The 23,152-nt window shown below is 35.1% G+C and overlaps 1 protein-coding gene across 9 annotated transcripts in view; it reads left to right on the top strand.

The window, feature by feature from the left end:
* The window catches only part of BIRC6 (baculoviral IAP repeat containing 6), a 226,587-nt gene that overhangs the window by 164,464 nt on the left and 38,971 nt on the right, over positions 1-23,152 (top strand). For all 9 annotated transcript variants that reach the window (XR_007150730.1, XM_047851564.1, XM_047851566.1 and 6 more), the window contains 3 exons: positions 489-653; positions 1,548-1,716; positions 21,400-21,610. Coding sequence is in view for 8 of the 9 variants with exons in the window: in XM_047851564.1 (XP_047707520.1) it covers positions 489-653; positions 1,548-1,716; positions 21,400-21,610 (545 nt within the window). In the remaining variant the exon portion in view is untranslated. The remainder of the gene's footprint in view (positions 1-488; positions 654-1,547; positions 1,717-21,399; positions 21,611-23,152) is intronic.

Raw genomic sequence — 23,152 nt, 5'->3', positions numbered from 1 at the left:
GCAGCTACCATGTGTTCCATCTCTCTGTATTTACCTACTCTGGGTATTTCATATGAATAAAATTGTACAGTATGTTACCCTTTGTGTCTGTCATCTTTGACATAGCATGTTTTTGACGTTCATTTACAAAGTAGCATATATCAGTACTTCATTACTTCTTATGGCTGAATAATTTTGATGTATGTATATATCACAGTTGTTTATGCATTCATGGTGGGCATTTGTGCTGTTTTGGCTTTTTGGCTATCATGAATAGTCTTGCTATGAAAACACATGGACCTGTATTTGTTTGAGTGTCAGTTTTTATTTCTTTGGTTATATACCTAGGAATGAAAGTGCTGGGTCACATAATTAATCCTTTGTTTACTTTTTTTAAGGAGACTTCAGCTGTTCTCTTATAACAGCTAAATTATTTGTGTTGATACTTATAAATATTTGTGAGGATAAATAAAATCAAATAGTAAGAAATTTTCATTTTTTGTTACAAGCCACAGGTATCGAGCTCTCATAACCCTACATCAACAGAAGAACAACAGCTGTATTGGGCAAAAGGGACTGGCTTTGGAACAGGTTCTACGGCTTCTGGATGGGATGTGGAACAAGCCTTAACTAAACAGAGGCTGGAAGAGGAACATGTTACCTGTCTTCTGCAGGTATATTTACAAAGTTGATATTGTCAGTGATAATAGTTAAATTTTTTTTTTTATATTTGTGTTGATTTTTAAGTATTGATGAGTATCCAACTCATCCTCAGCTACTGTTATAAAATATATTATGCTCCTTGCTCTTAGTACATTTAAATACCCCTGGACAAAGATTATTTATTCTTCCCTCCTTGTAACTCTAAATTTCTTCCATCTCAATTAGCTTTTTCACTGAGAGGAAAGTGACAAGGACGAAATTATCCAATAACTGGAAAATATACCATATCTACCTTCTTCCAGTCATCTTCTCTTCTAAAATGCTATATCTGGACTCTCTTTTTCAAATATATATATTTAAATGTTTGTTTATTTATTTATTCTTCTATTCATTCCTCACATTGTTTTAGGACTCTTCTAGAATCAGGCAAGTTGCACTAGTATGGAAAGTCCCACAGCACCATTGGGAAGGGCAGGTGCTTAAATAATAGCTTTAGTCCCTGCATCAACTAATTGACTAAAATGGGCCAAGTTTTTGAGCATTATTTTCTATAATTCTAGAATGATGGGCTCATTCTAGTAAAAAATTCTAAGATCACTGTCAAACTGTACACGGAATCTATTCAGTAATATAAATAATACCAGAATTGTTGCTAATTTTTTTAAGTTTGTCTTGTTAGGTGGATTTTTTTCTGTATGTCTAGCTATATACAGTGTAACATTGTGCAGAACACACCCTTCTCTTATGAAAAATCTGAGGGAAACAAGTCTTGTTTTTGAAACAAAGACGTTGACTGACTTGAAAATATAAACTCTTGGTACTTAGACTGAATATCTAACCAAATGCGGGCTTTTAAAGTATGTGGAGCTAAAATCCAATTTAAACCCTCTAATTTTTATTTTTAGGTTCTTGCAAGTTACATAAATCCCGTGAGTGGAGCAGTAAATGGGGAAGCTCAGTCATCTCATGAGAGTAGAGTACAGAACAGTAACGCCCTTCCTTCTGTACTTCTGGAGCTTCTCAGTCAGTCTTGTCTCATCCCAGCTATGTCATCTTATCTACGAAATGATTCAGGTAAGTCACATTGTCATTAGTCCTTTGTTTACTTTATTATCTATTAAAATAATGAGGTTCCGTTGGAGTATTTGGTATTATCCTTCCCCAGTATCTGTTGGCATGAGATTAACGGATTTATTTCTTAAAAATTATTGTGGAAACACTTAGTTGTTTTTTGGGGATTCTAATTGGGGATTCTAATTGCGTTACCTGTGTTGTCATCTGTCCTGAAACACAAAATGAAAGTTTTCATTATCTGTTTGTTTTAACCTGTGAATGTACTTTTTTTTTTTTTTTTTTTTTTTTTACTTTACAAATAATGTATAACTGAAAATAATGGGCAAAGGCTAGTAGCTTCTTGATAATATTCTGAGCTAAATATTATATATTATATATAAATATGGTTGAACTTCTATGCATTTTAATAATTTTAATGTTTTTCTCAAACACTATAAAATTTCGGATGATGGTAATTTCAAGACATGTATAAATTATTTTAGTCCCATAGGTACTTGATAATAAGACTACTAATTTCATAAATTCACTAATAGAAGTACTGTGGATACTTACTTTGCCAGTGTGCAGCTGATCATTGAAACTAGTTTATTTCATAAGTAGTTATGAAAGTATCTTCTGAGAAATGTATTCTTTTCCTAAATAATAATAGAAGGATGTGTTTTGTTTACAGAGAGTGCCAAGAAAAACAAGTTAATTAACATCGCTTCCCTTTCACCAGGAACTTTTAGTATCTGTTCTTCTTATCTATGCCTTTCTTTAATCATATTGTTATGAAAATAGACATTTACGCATATACTTAGATTATTAAGGAAGAATAGGTGAGGGAAATGATGGGAATAAATCTTTTTAATGCACAGTTGGAGATGGAAAAGCTACTTGTATTTGTAAAGGGGTAACTGCCCCTATTTTCTACCATTATGGAGATTATTGGGCTTCTAAACACAGTTCTCTAATCTGCCTTAAACTTCATAAAAATATTGAGATGATACATTATTTAGATTGAGTTTTCTTTTACATTGACATGTTTGATACATTAAATTGGTCTTTTTTAAAAAGTAGGTATCAGGTACACAGTGTATTTTTTTGATTAAGTAAAATAATTAGAGGTATAAACACTTAACTATTTTAGATATTGGTGCTGAAATTTAACATTGGGTTGTGTAGAGAAATTGAGTAGAGTGGGATAAGGTTTTTCTTTATCTCTTTCCACATTATTAAAATATTATTTAATTAGTCCTTTCACTTTTAAAATGTATATCCTCTCAAAAATTTTAAAATTTATCTTGTTCTATAATTCAGTCTTTGTATAATACTGAGCTTTTATGTTTATGGATCAGGGTCAAAAAGGAAATCCAGTATTATCTACTTTTACTGTTTAAAGTAATGTATTCATGTAAGGTGTACTTTCTGGTAAGTATATATGTTAATAAATAAACCGTGATTTTGTTAACCATATGCCATTACGGAGACTTAGATGCTGTATCTTGGAACTATTTTAGAAGTTTAATGTGATAGATCAGAATTTGACCTTTCCTTTATGACTTTTTCCCTATAAAATGATTTTGTTTTAGCCCTAGTTTTAGAATTATGTGCTCGAACCTGGTACCTTGTCCATTGGTATAACTGGAATTGGTACATTTATATTTGAATGTGGTAACAAAAATGATTTTGGAATAATACTTTAAGATCAGTTAATTGCTATAAAGTGACTTAGTTAAGTAGATCAGATAATTTGGTAATACACCTTTTAAACGATGTTTTAAGTGATCAGAGAAAATTACTGTCACGTTTGGGATATATTCTGATCTTTAGACTGTGAGAAAAGTATGCTCATTTAGAATATTCTAAATATGAATTGATTTTCAGGAAAAAAATAGTATTATATCAGTAAATATGTTATTTATATAATCATTAATTTTGCTTAAAATGTTAGTTTTTAAGTAGCATTTTAAAATCTGAACAGATTACCTAGTCCAATTTCCAGTTTTGTCACTTGCCTATAGAATATTATTTTTGGTGAGATGCCTGGGTGGCTCAGTCAGTGAAGCAACAGACTCTTAATTTTGGCTCAGGTTGTGATCTCAGGGTTCATGAGCTCAAGCCAGTTAGGCTCTGTGCTGACAGCATGGGCCCTGCTTAGGATTCTCTCTCCCTCTCTCTGCTCCTCCCCTGCTCACACACTCTTGCTCTCTCAAAAATAAATAAATAAACTTAAAAAAAAAGAAAAAAGAATATTGGCAAGTTTGGGTGGTGGGATAGGGTAAAAAACTGTTCCAAGCTTTGCTTTGTCTTTCATAATACTGACATTTTTTACAGAGTACAGGCCATTTGTTGGTGTTTGTGGGAGAGGTGCTAATAATTTCATTTGAGACATTACATTCAAGGGATGGTTTGCTTGCATCGCTAGCAGATAATGTACAAAAACACAAGCAAGCATAATGAAATAGGCTGTCTTGAGAACTCTGGTAAAGTAGTACACATTTCCTTTCTGTTACATGTTGGGAAACAATCGGCGAGCAAGACAAGACATACAGCAGTTCATGCCCTACTTTCATTGGCCTGCCATTAAGTATTGAATGTGGTTTCTTACCCCTTTACAACCTCGTTTTTGTCCTTCTTTTCTGACTCCTAATGTATAAGTTAGATACTTTGAAATCTCTGAACTTGTCTTCTTAATGACTATTAAAGAGTGCTATGAATACCAGAGTCCACTTGTGTCTTTTAATAATGCCTTAAAGTTCTCATATTAGAAGGCTTGTTATGTAGTAGGTTATTTGTAAGTCTGTTTTATTTTGGTGGAAGTTTAAAAATTGGCCAAAAATTTTAAGTGAATAACAATATGCTTAGCCATACTGATAAACAGAAATTGCACATAATAATTGATCTTCACTTTAGCTGTGAACATCTTTGCATCACAGGTGAAAAGAGAGTACTGTCCGTTGTAAAATCATTACCAGCATAAAGAGTGCATACTGATTCCTTGGAGAAAAGGACACCCTTTTTTCCGTTACTGACCTTCTAACAGTTCTGTAACTGAGACACTGATCCCATTCTCCAGAGATAGGTACTGATTACGTTTAGTCATTACATCTGTTACAGTTACAATAAGTGATTCTCAAACAACACTTTAACTTGTAGCATAATATGGCTTTGTATTATTTATCCAGTGTTATTTTTATATTGATTTGTAAAATTTAAAAATTACTGGATACGCTTATGAATGTGTATGTTTAGTGTTTTATTTATTTTTGAGAGAGAGCGAGCGAGCACGCGCACACGTGTGTATGCAAGCAGGGAGGTGGGTGGAGAGAGTCACGGGGAGGGAGAGGGAGAGGGAGACAGAGAATCCAAAGCAGGCTCCAGGCTCTGAGCCGGCAGTGCAGAGCCTGATGCAGGGCTCGAACTCATGAACCATGAGATTATTACCTGAGCTGAAGTCAGACGCTTAACCGAGTGAGCCACCTAGGCTCCCCCCAGGAGGAATTTTTAGTAACCTAATAGTAGTTTTGTTACTATACACTTTTCATATATTGGTCTTTCTCTGTTGGCCTGAAAATGGGTGGGGCACAAAAAATAGAAGCCTGTTTATAAGTGAAAGAATGGCAAAATTTGGTTTGGTTTGGTGATCAGATTTCTCAGATATTATGGGATGGTTTCAGTTATTTAAAATAGATACGTATATTTGAAGCTTAAATAATAGTTCTTTTTATGCTAATAAAATAAAGAAATATATTAGTGTTCTTACTTGCTTTTGTACATTAGATTAACCCAGTAATATACCTCTCTGTTCACCAACTGTATGTATCAAAACAGTATTGTGTATGTATTTTTAAATTTTTCTTGAAAGAATTTAATTCAGTAAGCTTAGTCTGTAATCAAGAGAGTTGCTGGAAAAATTATAAAACAGTAAATTTGAAGCCAGAGCTGAAGGTGGGTAATTGAAACAAATAAGTGAATTACATGTTTGAACTCCAGTATCAGTTTTCATAGGAATGCTAAAAACTGTTAGAGAAAGTAGTTAGGTAGATAGGAAAATCCTTGTATGAAGAATGTGTTCATTTTAACTTTTCTTTGTCAACATTCTATTTGTTATAGCCATGTTATTTTGAAAGCTGCCTTGTAAACAAGGATCTTTTTTTTCCTCAAGCCACGGTTAACTATGCTATTCAGTAAGCATGCAGTTACCCTACTGGCCACTAGATGGAGATCCTGTTTCATTGCTAGCAATATTTGGTTTAAAAAAAAAAGTATGAATGTAGAATGTTCCTTTAGGGTACCTCACCCTCACCTCATCTTGATACCATTTTGGGAAATGACATTCTCCTATTTTCAGAAAACATCACTGAGAATATTAACTTACTTGCCATTAATGTAATGGAACAAAAGCCTTTATCAGGGATGCCTGGGTGGCTCAGTTGGTTATACATCTGACTCTTCACTTTAGCTCAGGTCATGATCCCAGGGTCATAGGGTGTAGCCCTACATCAGGCTCCGCACTGAGCGTTAAGCCTGCTTAAGATTCATATTCTCTGTCTCCCTCCCTCCCTCCCCCCTTTGCCTCCCCCCTCCCCATCCCTCTCCCGCTCATACTCTTTTTTCTCTCTCTGTAAAAAAAAAAAAAAAAAATCCTTTATCAGTATCATAAAATCTGTACCATTTTAGTGCTGGTTTCATAGCATGGAGGTAAATACAATTTCAGAAAGGGAAACTTGAGTTTTCCTGTTCATTCCCTGCCAATATACAGACTAGGAAGGGACAAATGAGAAAAATGAAATCCAGAGACATTTAGTCAGTTGCCCGGGTTTAACTCTTTAGCAGTAATATGGCTATTACCAAACTCAAAAATTTTCAAATCTGAAGGAAAGCCATAAGTGGATTTTTCAGTATGGAAAAGAGAAATGAATAAACATGATAGGTTAGAGGAAGGTAGAAATGAGAAAACAAGTACAGGACTTTCTTTTGGGAACATTATAAGGTACGAGTTTGGCTATTTGTCTTAGCTAAGTGATGGTATATACTAATATGAAAATTTTGTCATTTTCACAGCGTTGGTTTGCTGGTTCCATAACTACCTATAGTGGAACAAACCCCATTAGTGCAAGCTGTATTAAACCATCTGATTTTCCTCACACTGGAGTTATGTGTTTAGGTTCTTATCGTGTCTTATCTTTTGTTATATTTCTCAGAAAGTGAGGACTTAAGTTTAATCTCATGAGTATACTAGTTGAAAATAAGTTAATTTTCTTGTTATGGCAAATGTCTTAATTTAAATATGACCACATTTTTTAAAACCCAAAGTTATTACTATAAAGTTAATTCAAAGTAAATGTACAATTGGAAGTGAACCCATCTTTCCTTTTTTTTTTTTTTTTTTTTTTTTTTCTTTTCCTTTTTTCCCCTATCCATCTTTCTGGTCTTCAGGGCAGTAAATTCAGGAGGGCCTATTGTTTAAGAGCTTGAATATTACATTAGTGTTGTACCGAGAAAAGATAATAGTTTATCAATAGAAAGTATGCAATTTTATCATTCGTAAAAAGTTACTTTGTTGATACAACTTGTCTGAGAACAAATAAGTAGAAAGTATTGAGCCATTATGACACATAATACTTAACTTTATATCCTTACTTATAGTTTTCTTTTTTTTTTTTTAATTTTTTTTTTTTTAACATTTATTTTTGAGACAGAGAGAGACACAGCATGAATGGGGGAGGGGCAGAGAGAGAGGGAGACACAGAATCGGAAGCAGGCTCCAGGCTCTGAGCCATCAGCCCAGAGCCCGATGCGGGGCTCGAACTCGCAGACCGCGAAATCGTGACCTGAGCTGAAGTAGGATGCTCAACCGACTGAGCCACCCAGGCACCCCTATAGTTTTCTTTGTAATAGTTTACTTGAAGCTTTTGAGTTGTGTTGTGTATGCCATTTCTTTGCACCCTTTTAATAGTCTGTCAGAAAGGGGTAAAAATTTTAAGATACTTCTGCTAAGTAGAATTGCATGCCATTTGGTTTTTAATCCCAAACTGTTATAATATGGCCCTAGTTTTCTTGAAAATTAGCTGAGGAGTACAAAATAAAATCTGGAATGCTTGCCTATATTTAGTGTATCTATTTTCTACAAAAACAAGATACTTTCAGGACCTGTCTACCATTTCATTCTTTTTTTTTCTTTTAATTTTTTCTAATGTTTGCTTATTTTTTTGAGAGAAAGAGAGTGTATGCAAGCAGAGGAAGGGCAGAGAGAGAGGGAGACACAGAATCCGAAGCAGGCTCCAGGCTCTGAGCTGACAGCACAGAGCCCGGCGCGGGGCTCGAACTCCAAGCCGCAAGATCATGACCTGAGCCGAAGTCAGACACTTAACTGAATGAGCCACGCAAGCACCCCCTACCATTTCATTCTTGGTAAAAGAGTACAGAATGCCAAGATTTTGATCATGTTATTGTCCACTCAGCGTGTCTTGCACATAAGCGTTCATCAACAAATGTTAGTTCCCTTTATCTGGAATTCTCATTTTTGTCAGAGGCATCCTATATGCAAATATCTTTGGTGTAGAATACATCACTCTCTCTGTTAAATAATTGTACTGGTAATTTTAAAGGGGGAGATGGGGTTGCTTTAATTAAACTTTAAATGGATTCCCAACTGATGTGATTTGTACCAGTTTGTAAGGATAAAATATCTGCAACACTGCAGAGATACCTTACTTGATCAACCACAGTAAAGCGATCCTTCCTTCCTGTTAGTTGCCAGTGTACCTAATGCTTATATTTTCACTTCTCACGTTGTAGTGCTGTTATAGTATAAGCTTTCTTAATGAATCCACCTAACCACTTGCCAAATTAAACATAACTCTCTAGTTCTTTTATAAACAACTCAACTTGTATATGTATATTTCTCTTCTCAATAGTTAAATTGTAAACCTGTTAAAAGTTGTGTTTGTTTCCAAATTTATTTATGCCTCTATTGCCATTACATAATTCAATATTACACAAACTGGATGTTTATATAACAAATTTAGAATACTTTTTTTAAAGACGCCATAAAAAAGGAATTGACTAAAACAATCAATTAATTAGGTTTACATTGAGAAACTATAAAATATATCATATACATACATATTTCCCCAGTAGAATGCCCTTCCAGCTGGGTAGAGCCCTTCCTGACTTGTGTAAGAAACATACATACTTTGATCCTATGCCAAAAATCTTTGATACTTTGATGTGGGTTTCTCTGTATTTCATTCTTTTTGTCTACTGGCTGGCTTAACTGCCGACTTAAGCCAGCATTCAGCATTTCTAGGGTTGACATGAATCCCCAAAATAATTTGTTGGCTAAGGCTCAGTTGAGGAGTATGAATTCAATAAATTAAATAATTGGAAAACTGCAAGGGAGAGGAAATATTGTGTATGAATTATTATATGCACAAGTTACTTTTATCAAAGTATTTGTATGAAGTCCATTGATGTTTCTGTTATAGCACTTATATATGATAGTGTTACTTATATCAAATTCATAGCTATGCAGTAAAACACCTTCTAATTGTTTGTTAATGGACAAATAGTTTTCATGCTGTGTGCTCACTTAAGATACCCTTTTAGTAATTTTCATTTGCAAGTAACTTTCTAAAAATTTTTTTTTTAAGTTTATTAGAGAGAGCAAGCACATGCGTGCAAGAACAGGGAAGGGACGGTAGGGGGCTTTGGAGAGAGAGAGAGAGAGAGAGAGAGAGAGAGAGAGAGAGAGAGAATGAATCCCAAGCAGGCTCTGTGCTGACAGAGCTGCCATCGTGAGGTTGTCTCACAAACCGTGAGATCATGACCTGAGCTGAAATCAAGAGTTGGACACTTAATCTACTGAGCCACCAGGTGCCCCTCATTTGGAAGCATCTTGATTGCAAAGGCATGTTTTGTTTATAAATATGCAGTAATATCAAAGAATAGTTTTCAGTTTATTTATTGAGTTACATTTTAGAATTCTGGGTGAAAAAATTCTTTCTCTTACTTTACTGTACCCAGTGTTTATTTCAGCATTTTGTTTTGTTAATATTTATGTATTTAAAAAAATTTTTTTAACATGTATTTATCTTTTGAGAGAGCGCAAAAGGGAGAAGGGCAGAGAGAGAGAGGGAGACACAGAATCCAAAGCAGGCTCCAGGCTCCAGGCTGTCAACACAGAGCCCGATGCGGGGCTCAAACCTACGAACCGTGAGATCATGACCTGAGCCAAAATCGGACGCTTAACCAACTGAGCCACCCAGGCTTCCCAACATTTATTTATTTTTGAGAGACAGAGAGACAGAGCATGAACAGGGGACGGGCAGAGAGAGATAAGGAGACACAAATTCCAGAGCAGGCTCCAGGCTCTGAGCTGTCAGCACAGAGCCTGGTGCAGGGCTCAAATCAATGAACCGCGAGATTGTGACTTGAGCCAAAGTCGGATGCCTGACTGAGCCACCCAGGTGCCCCCTCAGCATTTGTTTTTAACTATGTTTTGCTCAAATATAATTTCTACCACTTGATCTTTTAGAGGAGAAAATAGAGTTTTAGTTGGGAAGGATTTTAACTGTAAAAGTCAAATTACCAGATCACTACTAAAAAAATGTAATTAGTTTGCCAAGCATAATATATTTGTTACGTAATTATCTTTTTTATTTTATTTTTTTATTTTTTAATGTATCCTATTTAACCCAATGTATCCCAAATATTATCATTTTAATATGTATCAATATAAAATTCTTTTTTTTTAATTTTATTTTTTATTTTTTAAAATTTAGATCCAAATTAGTTAGCATATAGTGAAACAATGATTTCGGGAATAGATTTTTTAATGCCCCTTACCCATTTAGCCCATCCCCCCTCCCACCACCCCTCCAGTAACCCTCAGTTTGTTCTCGATATTTATGAGTCTCTTCTGTTTTTTCCCCCTCCCTGTTTTTATATTATTTTTGTTTCCCTTCCCTTATGTTCATCTGTTTTGTCTCTTAAAGTCCTCATATGAGTGAAGTCATATGATTTTTGTCTTTCTCTGACTAATTTCACTTAGCATAATACCCTCCAATTCCATCCATGTAGTTGCAAATGGCAAGATTTCCTTCTTTTTGATTGCCCAGTAATACTCCAGTGTGTGTGTGTGTGTGTGTGTGTGTGTGTGTGTGTGTGTGTGTATACACACCACATCTTCTCTATCCATTCATCCATCGATGGACATTTGGGCTCTTTCCATACTTTGGCTGTTGTTGATAGTGCTGCTATAAACATTGGGGTGCATGTGTCCCTTCAAAATAGCACACCTGTATCCCTTGGATAAATGCCTAGTAGTGCAATTGCTGGGTCATAGGGTAGTTCTTTTTTTAGTTTTTGAGGAACCTCCATACTGTTTTCCAGAGTGGCTGCACCAGCTTGCATTCCCAGTGATTGTCTTTTAAGATATGAACATTACCCACATTACTTTGTATGGTTATTAATTGCAAATAATTATAGATTAAAATTCAGTATTTAATTACTAAAAGGATTTATAATTTACAGAGAAATAATTTAAAGATCTCTGATTCTTTCTGTATGATATTTCCTTGAAATATATAGGATGATTTTATGTGTCAGATTAGGCAAAGTAAGTGGATAAATTCCTTAATTGAAAATTAAATATTTGAGAGACACCTGGGTGGCTCATTTGATTGAGCATCAGACTTTGCCTCAGGTCATGATCTCATAGTTTGTGAGTTGGAGCCCTGCATTGGGCTGTCTGCTGTCAGCACAGAGAATGCCTCAGGTCCTCTGTCCGCTTCTCTCTCTTTGCCTCTCTCTAGCTTGCACTCTCTCTCAAAAATAAGCATTTAAAAAAATGTTAAATAAAATTAAATATTTGAATAATGAATGTATTTAGTTTTCACATTAGTTTTGAGTTCACTTAAATTAACATTCTGTAAACAAATATTTTATTCAATTGAGTTGAAGTTTTTGCACATTTTAGGTGTCTATTTTGTTTTCGTTTTTACTGAAATTCATCAGAGAAAAAAAGTCAGCACGCGCTGATGACTCATCAGAAAAAAACAAGATACTTTTCTTACGTAGTGTTCATTTTCTATGTAATCTTACAGTTAGAATTGCTTAACTACCAAAAAATCATTTTAAAGTATGCTTTTCTTTTGGGATATTAAATATAAATCCAGAGGAAGATAGTGATTTTGAAAATATTGTGTTTATTTATGCTGACTAAATCTTTATTTTGCTTTACATTTTGTTGGTCTTCCTTTCCATACTGACTAAATTTCCCTTTCCTATATTAGGTAGATAGGTAGGAGCTTAAAGAAAACATATTTAAATGCAATTTGATTATAAACAATATATTCAACATGTACGTTGAGAAAAAATGTCTATGGCATTTTTGCTTTTGTGTCTTGTTTATATTGCCAAGTCATGTATGTTTTCTGGCAGTAAATCTTGGTCGTCCGTAGTCATCGCCACGCTTAGAACAAGGCATTTACCCTGGAATGTGTGTCATAGTTCTCTGGAAATGGACTTTTAAAGGATATTCTTAGAAATCATTCTTATTAGAGCTGGTTTTGCTCTTGAATGCAGCCCCATGAAAAAGATCATCAGAGTGTGGTATAGAAATAAAACAAGAACAATTACCAAGAGATGAACTATTGTCCCATGATGCCTAATATGGCCGAGATAGGCGCTGCTTTTTCTTCTTTCTTTTCTTGCTTCTTAACGTCTTCTGCTGTAATGATGACAAAAGTACTCATTTTCCCAGAACATCTCTTGGTCTAGAAAAAAAGAAAATTGTGAAACCTCTAGGAAAGATTCCTTCCAATATGTACAGAAATAGTAAATAAATTTACTAGTTATCTTTGCATAATTTTTCAGGGTGCATTTCTATTTTATTCTGTTAACATGATGGAAAATGATAGAAAATGAATATATTTTAGTAGAACTTCTAATCTATTCTCAACAGTTCGATAGGATAAGAAAATATAATGAAAAAGTAAACATTAGATCTGCCGTTTATATGTGTTCTATATTTAGTAACTCTAAATTTTATTTTCAAATATTCTATCTATATCTAGTTAAGCTGACATACATGTGAATTGCAGTCAGTTGGTCTGATATGTGTATATAATCACTGCATATTTTAGCCTAAAATAATGAAGGTACTAAATGTCAGATTTTTAAAATAATAAAAAGAGATGTGTTCCTTACTCTACATTGCATCAGGAATAAAGTATTATCAGATATCCTGCATAGTCCACAGTGGTGATGAATGGATTTTTTCTCTTCGTGGAGAGCTTCCGCTTGTACTCAAGGAAAGAAAAGTGAGCAGAGCCTGGACAGGCTTCATACTCACGATGACAGATGTTTTCATTGTATCCAGGGGGATACATGTATCCAGTCTTCTCCAGTAGTAATCCATGTAAATTTCACTGTAACTGTTTGGTATAAATTGATAGCCTCTACCAGTAGTAATCAAATGGTAAATGTGTTCCATGTTTCTTTTGGCTTTTATACATGCTGAATGGTGCTTCACAAAAATGGTGACTACTTATGAATTTTCTGTCTGATGAATCTTAAAACTCTTCTGTTTCTTTTCAGCTATTTGAACATCCTTTTCTGTGTTGAAATGTAATTTCAAGTACAGAAAATGAGAATTCTGTTTTTATATCTTGTACTAGTCACTACTTTCAAATTAGAAAATTTCTCTTACCGGAATAATTATAGTAATGTCACACACCTCTATCTGTAGTTGTTAACTCCAAGGTACTTTTCAAGCATTGCATAATTCAGCAACCAGGGAACTTCCGAGCATCAGAAGGATAGTGACTTTGTTTAGTAACAAGCAGTAACATTGAACATGCACTTGGCACTTTATGAATAATGATGGAGCTGTAAGCCACTGTTGCAGACATGGTGTTGCATAACAGCGTTGTGCCCCTGCTCTTTCTTTGTCAGCTGGTCATATTTAACCCTTTAATAACAGTGAAGTATGCAGGTAAAAAGGAGCAAAGTATAAAGATAATCTAAGGTTTTCTGATGAAGCTCTTATTGACAGAAATGGGACTAAGGAATTCAAGATGGAAACAGTTGCTTTGTGTTATAGTTTTTTAAGTAATTTTTTTTTTCAATGTTTATTTATTTTTTGGACAGAGAGAGACAGAGCATGAACGGGCGAGGGGCAGAGAGAGAGGGAGACACAGAAATGGAAACAGGCTCCAGGCTCTGAGCCATCAGCCCCAGAGCCTGACGCGGGGCTCGAACTCACGGACCGCGAGATTGTGACCTGGCTGAAGTCGGACGCTTAACCGACTACGCCACCCAGGCGCCCCTTAAGTAATTTTTTTAATTTTAATTTTATTTTTTTCATTTTACTTTATTTTTTAATTTATTCATTTATTTTTGAGAGACAAAGCATACGAGTAAGCAAGAGGCAGAGAGGGAGGGAGTGAGAGAGAGAGAGAATCCCACAAAGTTCAGAGAGAGAGGGAGAGAGAGTCTGGAGCCTGGAGTGGGGCTTGAGCTCACCTGATGCGGGGCTGGAATTCACGAACTGTGAGATCATGACCTGAGTTGAAGTCGGATGCTTAAACCGACTGAGCCACCCAGGCGCCCTGCTTTGTTTTGTACTTTAACAAGAAAGTTTTCATTAAGAGTTTGTTACATTTATTGACTCCTTTGTTCACTGACCATCCATGTTAGTTTTAAAAGTGCATACCAGGGGCGCCTGGGTGGCGCAGTCGGTTAAGCGGCCGACTTCAGCCAGGTCACGATCTCGCGGTCCGTGAGTTCGAGCCCCGCGTCGGGCTCTGGGCTGATGGCTCAGAGCCTGGAGCCTGTTTCTGATTCTGTGTCTCCCTCTCTCTCTGACCCTCCCCCGTTCATGCTCTGTCTCTCTCTGTCCCCCAAAAAATAAATAAACGTTAAAAGTGCATACCAAAAAAACATGAACATAAATTAGCTTTTCCTTAGTTTTCTCCTCTCTGGCCATATTCAGAAATAAATCTTTTTTTAAAAAACACAAATAATACAAAATGAGTTATTAATTAATAACCATGTTCTAAGTTCCAGACATAAGTGTAGATTGCCGGATATGTTAATATCTCTTAGAATTTGACATTAAAATTAACGCACTTGTTTATGTAACTAATTATTATCAGGAAAAAAGCAAACATACAAAAACTTGACATTTTAAGAGCAAAATACATAAGAAATGATACAGTAATGAAATTTAAAGTTCTTTGTAAATCGGACCCAGAGTTTTATGTCTCACACTGTTAAAACGATTCTCAATCTCGTTGTCCGTTGCTTATTACCTTGTCTCCACAGCTTTTGCTTCCATTTCTCATTTGAAGAGAATATATTTTATTTTCATAATTTAAGATTCTCAGTTGTCCCTTCCCACTGCTAACTTAATTGAATGAAATGTCATTTGAATAAAAGGAAATACCATGTTTCATTTACTTAAAAGAGCTGTTTTATTTTCTCTATTCCCGTTTATTTTTAGATTTTAAAAAATTTTAATTAACAGTCATACATGTGCTTGCAAATTTGTCATATCTTTTTTCCCGACTCCTTTTTATTGAGTTTTAGCATGCTGAGCTGGCCTCGGCATTATTCTTATAATGGACAGGTGTTTTCTTATTTTGTGGTTTTTCCTGTTTTTTTTTGTAACTTATAACCATTTAATAATTATTATTTAAAAAAATCATTGTGCCCTGGGGTGCCTAGGTGGCTCAGTTGGTTAAGCATCTGACTTCAACCTAGGTCATGATCTCGCAGTTTGTGAGTTCGAGCTTCACATCAGGGTCTGTGTTGACAGCTCAGAGCTGAGCCTGCTTCAGATTCTGTGTCTTCCTCTCTGCCTCTCCTCCACTCATGCTCACTTGCTCTCTCGCTCTCTCTCTCTTTCGCTCTCTCTCTCTCTCAAAAATAAACATTAAAAAACATTTTTTCTTTCAATCATTGTGTCTTGGGTTAGTTTTATTCTTGTATAAAATACTATGGTTTTTTTTGTAGCTTGTTTTTTAAACTAATTTATTTTGGGGTGCTCCTGGATGACTCACTTGGTTAAGTGACCAACTCTGGATTTCAGTTCAGGTCATGATCTCATGCTTCTTGAGTTTGAGCCCCGTATCAAACTTGGCAATGACAGCATGGAGTCGGCTTGGAATTCTGTCTTTCCCTCTTTCTCTGTCCTGCCCTGGCGTATGCACACACTCTCTCCTTAAAATGTATAAGCCAAAAAAATGTGTGTGTGTGTGTGTGTGTGCGCGCGCGCGCGTGTGCACCGTGCTTTTTAAAGCAGTTGTACAGCTTTACATAAACATTGAGTTCTGTATATTCCCTCTCTCTTCTACTCAGTATCCTCTGTTACTTCTATCTTGCATTAGTGTGGTACATGTTACAATTGATGGAATAATAATGATACATTGTTTTTAACTAAAGTCAGTAGTTTACATTAGTGTTCACTCTCTCTTGGACATTTCTGTGGATTTTGACAAATGCATAGTGTCCTGCATTCCACCATTATAGTATCACACAAAGTAGATTCCACTCACTTCCCTAAGAAACTCCCTGTGTTCCCCCCTATTCATCCCAGACTGTCCCTCATCCCCCAAAACCTCTGGTAACTTTTTTACAGGCTCCAGTTTTTCCTTTTCCAAAATGTCATATAGTTGGAATTATACAGTATATAACCTTGTCAAATTGGCTTTCACTGAGTAATTCTTTCGCTGAGCAACATGTATTTGAGTTTCCTCCATGTCATTTTGTGACTTGAAAGCTTGGATAGTCAACGATTTAACAGTTCACCTTTTGAAAGACATCTTGGTTGTTTCCAGGTCTTGGCAGTTATGAATAAAGCTGCTGTAAATCTTCATGTACAGATTTTTGTTAAATTTTTTGTTCCGTTGATCTATTTGTTATTTTGCCAATACTACATTATCTTGATTATCGTTAACTTTATACTGAGTCTTAAAGTCTGCTTTTAGCAGCTCTTTGACTTCTTTTTAAGTATTATACTGGCTATTTTGAGTATTTTGCCTTTCTGTATAAATTTTAGAATTGGTTGGTACCCACAAAATAAGTTACTGGGGTTTTTGTTGTAATTTATACTCTTCTTTTTCTCTTTGAATGTTACAAGGAAGCAGGCTGGGAAGAATAAAACACTGTGTGCTGTACTTCATTAAATGAGTTTATAAAATAGCACAATTGGAAATCTTTGGATAACTGGCCATATTTATATCAGTGTAAATTCTAATGTGTCCAGTACTTAAGTGTAGAAATGGAAGCTATTCAGAATTTTAGTGGAAGATGGAAGATAAGCTTAAGCTTCATTTCTTTTGCTGGCTCCGAGACAAAAGAAGCTGTATAAGTCACATTTGTGTCTCTCTCTTCATATATTTGAAAACTAAGATGACATATTAGGGAAAATGTTCATAAAACTTTTTCTTTTCCTCATATACAAAGCAGTATTATAAAGCAATTGAAAAAAATAAATACCCCAGAAGAAAAAAGTGGAAATGGTATGTGAAGAAATAATTAAGAAGTTTTTCATAACAGTTCTATTGAGGATAATTCACTTACTGTACAATTCATGTACTTTTGATGAGTTTTGACATATTCACAGATAGGTGCAGCCATCACCACCTTTAGAGAGGGATTACTTCTAGAATTAGTTTGTGTTTTCAGTGAATTGTTGATAATGCAATCAGAGTCATTTCCTGTATTACTTAGTTATATTCCAAGTTTAGAAAGGAAAATGACTACACTTTATAATTGCTATTTTCATTTGGGGATTAGCAATCAGTGTACTGTAATTTACACCTTTATTCTTAAAAATTGATCTGTGAGGAGTTACTGTTATACTGTTTGGAAATGTGCTTTTCATTTTAAAATTTCCTTTGTCAAATTATTTCTTCATATTCTTTGGATCAAATAGTTTATATTTCAGAACATTTTAGGTTTAGTTCAGTAGGGTTGTTTTCTTTTAATAAAACACAATATTGCCTCAATTATTTTAAGAACAAAATTGGTGTTTATTTTTAGTCGCGTTGATTAACCTGGCTAAGTGTCTTGTTATTAAACCTCTAAGCCAGTTTTGTGGATATATGATAACCTCCTGTCACTTTACTGTTTGGATTCATTTCAGTGTGATGTGATTTGGTATAAAATTTAGTTTACTGCTTCTGTAATGTGAGATTATATGTTACTAATTACTTAGAAAAAGCCATGCTTTGTTGTATTAGATTTAATTTTTCCAGCAGTAGAATGTTGCATAGCAATGGAGGATGAATTATCTGGAGGTAATGTAATGTGGAGCATAAATTGCATTCATAAAATTTTATTCACAAGACAGTAAGGAAAAACACCAAATTCTGAGCAAAGTCTATAAGTATACATAATAACATTGGAAAACAAAATTCTATTCCTTAATGAACACACTGTCTAAAATAATAAGTATTTTCTTTCTTATACAGAGGTCAGAATAATTTTTAAACTAGAAATAATATATATTGTCTGTTGCTTATTCTGTGACAAGATCATAGCTGAAGTGTTTATATATCTTAAGTTCTTTAAATCATCTATGTGTTATCAAGTTTTATGACCTCGTAATTACTAAATTATCTCCTTTTGTCAATAAAATATTTACTGCATGATGGATACTCTGGTAAACCATTATAAAATAGTTCAAACTGGTATATGATGAAAAGTAATTCACCCTGATATTTGCCCCCCCAACCCTAGTTCTTCTTTCTAGGTGAAAGTACCGTTAATTAATATTATCAGTATTCTGTATCTAACTATATAAGTATATCCAGTATATGTATGTATCACTGGTTTTTAAATAAACCTGAAACAAAGTATTCATGCTGTTTTAAATGTAATCTAGAGATTATTTCTTTCACCCTATATGATATCTACACCTCGCAGAGAAAGACTCATCTCTGGGTAGAGCCCATACCCACATAGTTTTCATGGCTTATGTAGGTAAGCATAATATAAGGACTTTGGCATTTGAAGAAGGTATTATCTGAGAGAATTTTTCACTATGATGGAAACATTCTATATGTTTCACTCTGATGGAAACATTCTGTTGTCCAGTATGGAGTCATGTGAATGTTGATCACTTGAAATGTGGCTAGTACAGTTAGGGACAGAATTTTTAATTCTTTCCATTTTAATTAAAGTTAAATAGCCATGTGTGGCCGGTGGTTACCCTATTGAACAACACAGGAGGCATCACAGTATAATGAAAAAGCTCTAGAGTTAAATGTACCTCAGTGTCATTGTTCTTGCTATTTTCTATTTAGCTGATGGTACATGTTATTAAATCTTAGCTTCTCATACACACAATGAGGACTGTAGTTCCTTTTCCTAAAAGTTATACACACACAGAATATCGTGTAGAAAAAGGATTAGATGTATGTATACCAAAGTGATATGCCTGGTGAATGAGTGGACAAGGAGAGAAATGGTCAAAGTAGACTGTAGCCTTATCAGCAATGTTTTACGATTTGTCAGGATAATCAGTGTGAGATGTTACTCATGTATATAACATTTATGTTTAGAAATTCATCTTTTTCCTCTAAGTATTCCTATGTAGTTTCCCAGCTATAAAAAAGCAAATATATTTGAGTTTCTTTTTACATAAATGTCATCTTTATGTATTATTTTACAACTTACTTCACTCAAGTATAGGTATAGGAGATCTATATTCTTTTCAAATTCTACATAGGATACAATCATTTAGATATTATTGTGTATTTAGTCCTTTATTGCTCTTAGGGTGCTTCCTACCTTCAGTATTATATGCTGTAAAAACAGTATTATATTAGTCACCCTTGTTTTATAGTAACAAATGGTATTGCTAAGTCATAGAATATGGGCATTAAATAGTGCCAGATTGGTTATCAGGTTGCATATATATCTGTTTATGGAAGTCTGGCTTTCTCATATCCTCACAAGAATTAATGTTGTATTTTATGCCTATTGATTAGTAACTTTGGGTTTTAACTTGGATTTCCTTGAAAACTGGAGCGTACTATGTTATACCATAAAATTGTAGTAAGCTGTAACATTAGGTCATAGGTTGGAAAAAAGGCTTTAAACCTAACCAAGTATGTATGGAAATTTTATGTATGGTTAAGATGGAGAGTAAAATTTCAAAGGAAGGCCAGAATGAGCAGTCCTGCTTTCCTGCCTCTGTCCTCTGCATCACCATCGGAAGGTGTGGAACGAGGACCGACTCCTCCATCACTCTGAAGAGCCTCCCTGTTTGTCATCAGACCGTCACAACTGATTTTATAGAGTTGAGAATTCCTATGCCGCATCTCCCCATACTCTAATCTCAGTATAGGTCTGTGGGCAGTGAAGCAATTTCTGCCTCCAGTAGGTACTCCTCCACTTCTCCTTCCCGGTTTCAGTCTTTGTGTGTGTAGCAATCAGAGTCCCTTGTTAGCATCTGAAAAAATTTTTTTACTCATTTGCCCTCTACATAGAACGTAAGCTACATGAGAGCAGGGATTTTTGTTTATTTTCTTCACTGCTGTATTCTCAGCCTGTCAAGCAGCATGTTTTCAGTGAATATTTATGGCATAACTTTATTCAGTAACTGGGGTGGGAAAAAGTTGTTAGGGTATCTGGCCGGCTTAGTAGAACACGCAACCCTTGATCTCAGAGTCATGAGTTCAAGCCCCACACTGAGTGTAGAGCTTACTTTAAAAAAAAAAAAAAAAATAGAGTCTCGCTGTTGTGGGATTGAGCCTGAGTCAGGCTCTATGCTGGGTGGAGCCTTTTTGTTTTTTTGTTTTTTTGTTTTTTATGAAATTTATTGACAAATCGGTTTCCATACAACGCCCAGTGCTCATCCCAAAAGGTGCCCTCCTCAATACCCATCACCCACCCTCTCCTCCCTCCCACCCCCCATCAACCCTCAGTTTGTTCTCAGTTTTTAACAGTCTCTTATGCTTTGGCTCTCTCCCATTCTAACCTCTTTTTTTTTTTTTTTTTTTTCCTTCCCCGGGTGGAGCCTTTTTGGAGATGCTCTCTCATTCTCTGCAGGCATTCTCTCTCTCTCTCTCTCAGAATAAATAAATACACTTAAAAAAAACAGTTACGGTTTGCACTGTCAGTGCAGAGCCCCGTATACAGGGCTCAGTCTCAACAAACCATGAGATCATGACCTGAGCTAAAATGAGTCAGCCGCTTAACCGACTGAACCACGTAGGTGCCCCTGTTAGTTAAGTCTGTATCTCACATGATCACAAAAGTAAATTCCAGTTGGAAGAAAACTACAAAACCTAGCAAAACAACTTATAAAAATTGTAGATGTGGTATATGTTCTTAGAGTGGGGCATTTATTCTTCGATACATGTGCTTTTAAGAAAACATTGGAGGGGTGCTTGGGTGGCTAGGTCAGTTAAGCATCAGGCTCCACCCTGAGCATGGAACCTGCTTAAGATTCACCTCTCCCTCAAGCACCGCACACATTCGCGCTCAATCTCTCTCTCAAAGAAATAAATAAAACATTTGAACTAATGATAACTATACTTAGCACGTGGTGCTTCATAAACATCGGCATTAGCTCATTTACCAAGTAACCAATCAATCTTAAGATCTGAGTAGAAGCTACATGGCTGTGAACTTTTATATTGCACATGTTCTCATTTTATGCTTTTCCCTTTCCTTTTACAGTTCTTGATATGGCAAGACATGTGCCACTCTATCGAGCTCTGCTGGAATTGCTCCGGGCCATTGCTTCTTGTACGTCCATGGTGCCCCTACTGTTGCCTCTTTCTACAGAGAATGGTGAAGAGGAAGAAGAACAGTCAGAGTGCCAGACTTCTGTTGGTACATTATTAGCCAAAATGAAGACGTGTGTTGATACCTACACCAACCGTTTAAGGTAGTATACTTGGTTCATTGCTCTTGATTGTGCCCCTAACAATCTTGTGAAACTAACTGTGGGTTTTCTTAAATGACATGTGCTGATTAAACACATATGCACACAAGCAAGATATAAAACTACAAAGAAAAAGTATCCACCAAATCCTACACTCAGAAACATTTATTTACATTGGCTTATCAGACATCTGCTTGTGCAATCTTAGGGCTTTAGGTATAGAGTTTTTCTTAAATTCTGTCATATTGTACTGATTATACAGATGGATGCTAGTTTTAGTCCATATTGAGGACAAAGACACCTTTCAGTGTCTGTAAATACATTTGGGCTGACATTGTTTTTAATACTACCAATTATGCATAGCATAGAGATGCTATGTTTTACTTAACCATCTGTTAGTGGACATTTGGGCTTTTTTCATTTTATAAACTCAGACATACGTCTTTTGAGGCTTGTAGAAATCTCCACACAGTAGATTCATAGAAATAGAATTGTTGGATTTATGGATTACTCCTATTTCATTGTGATACATGCTATAATTCATGCTATAATCTTTTTTTAGAAGTGAGAAGATTCAGTATTTATTTCTCGAAGTTATAATAAAGTTAGTATTTATCTTCTTGGTAAATTTAATTATTTAATGAATGTTTGGCTTAAGTTTATACCTCATTAGATTCAGATGATGAGTTCTGAAAACAAAAACTCTTTTTAAGTTACCTGGCAAACCTTTTTCTTTCTCTTAGCAGAATCTGTTCAGTGGTTATCCGTTTTACGTAGATGGCCAAATTCTGGTTTTTAGAGCATTTATACTGCAAATGGGAGTTTATTCTTTTGTCAGTGGTCTTTTGAGTCAATTAATGTTCTTTACCATCTTTACAATATATTCTACCTATTCTCACGTATTTTTTTAAGATAATAAATTTGAGAAACACAGTAGACATCAAGCAATGGCAGAGATTTGGTCACTGGAAGAATAATTTTTTCAGGGAGGAGTCAGCTGCTGAGATAATCCTGACTGTTCATTTATTGTATTGTCACTATCACTTTTAAAGCTAGTGGCTCACTACCAGGCAATAAAAATCATAATTTGGACAAAAGATTAAAGAAGAGCCAGTTGGTGGAAACAAAAGAGCTGTAGGTTCATACTACTCTTTCACCAGGGAAGGACAATGTAAAGGTATATTTTCTTTGATAGTGAGATAGTTTCTGCTGTAGAAAAGAGAACATTATGTTTGGTCCCCACCTTCATCGTGTCAGAAATCTAACTGGTAATCTAGGCAGCTGGTATAATTACCTAAACAAGGTGTCATGTCATAATTGAACTGAAGGTCTAATTTTCTAATTGAGCTAATGTCTCAGTGAGAAACTTCTAATTGATCATCCCATCTCTACCCTGGTGATCTCTGTTCCTTATTGTACAATAAACATACAGTTCTTGACAAAGCATTTAATATAAAATATGCAGAGCTTTTGAGTATTTTTAGGGGGAATCTTGCCCTGTGTTTTTTTAGAGGGATCTTGCCCTGTGTTTCTGTACCTCATATT

The sequence above is a fragment of the Prionailurus viverrinus genome, chromosome A3 (assembly GCF_022837055.1).
Source record: "Prionailurus viverrinus isolate Anna chromosome A3, UM_Priviv_1.0, whole genome shotgun sequence".
In the NCBI taxonomy this organism is placed as follows: domain Eukaryota; kingdom Metazoa; phylum Chordata; class Mammalia; order Carnivora; family Felidae; genus Prionailurus; species Prionailurus viverrinus.
This window is presented reverse-complemented; position numbering and strand designations above follow the sequence as displayed.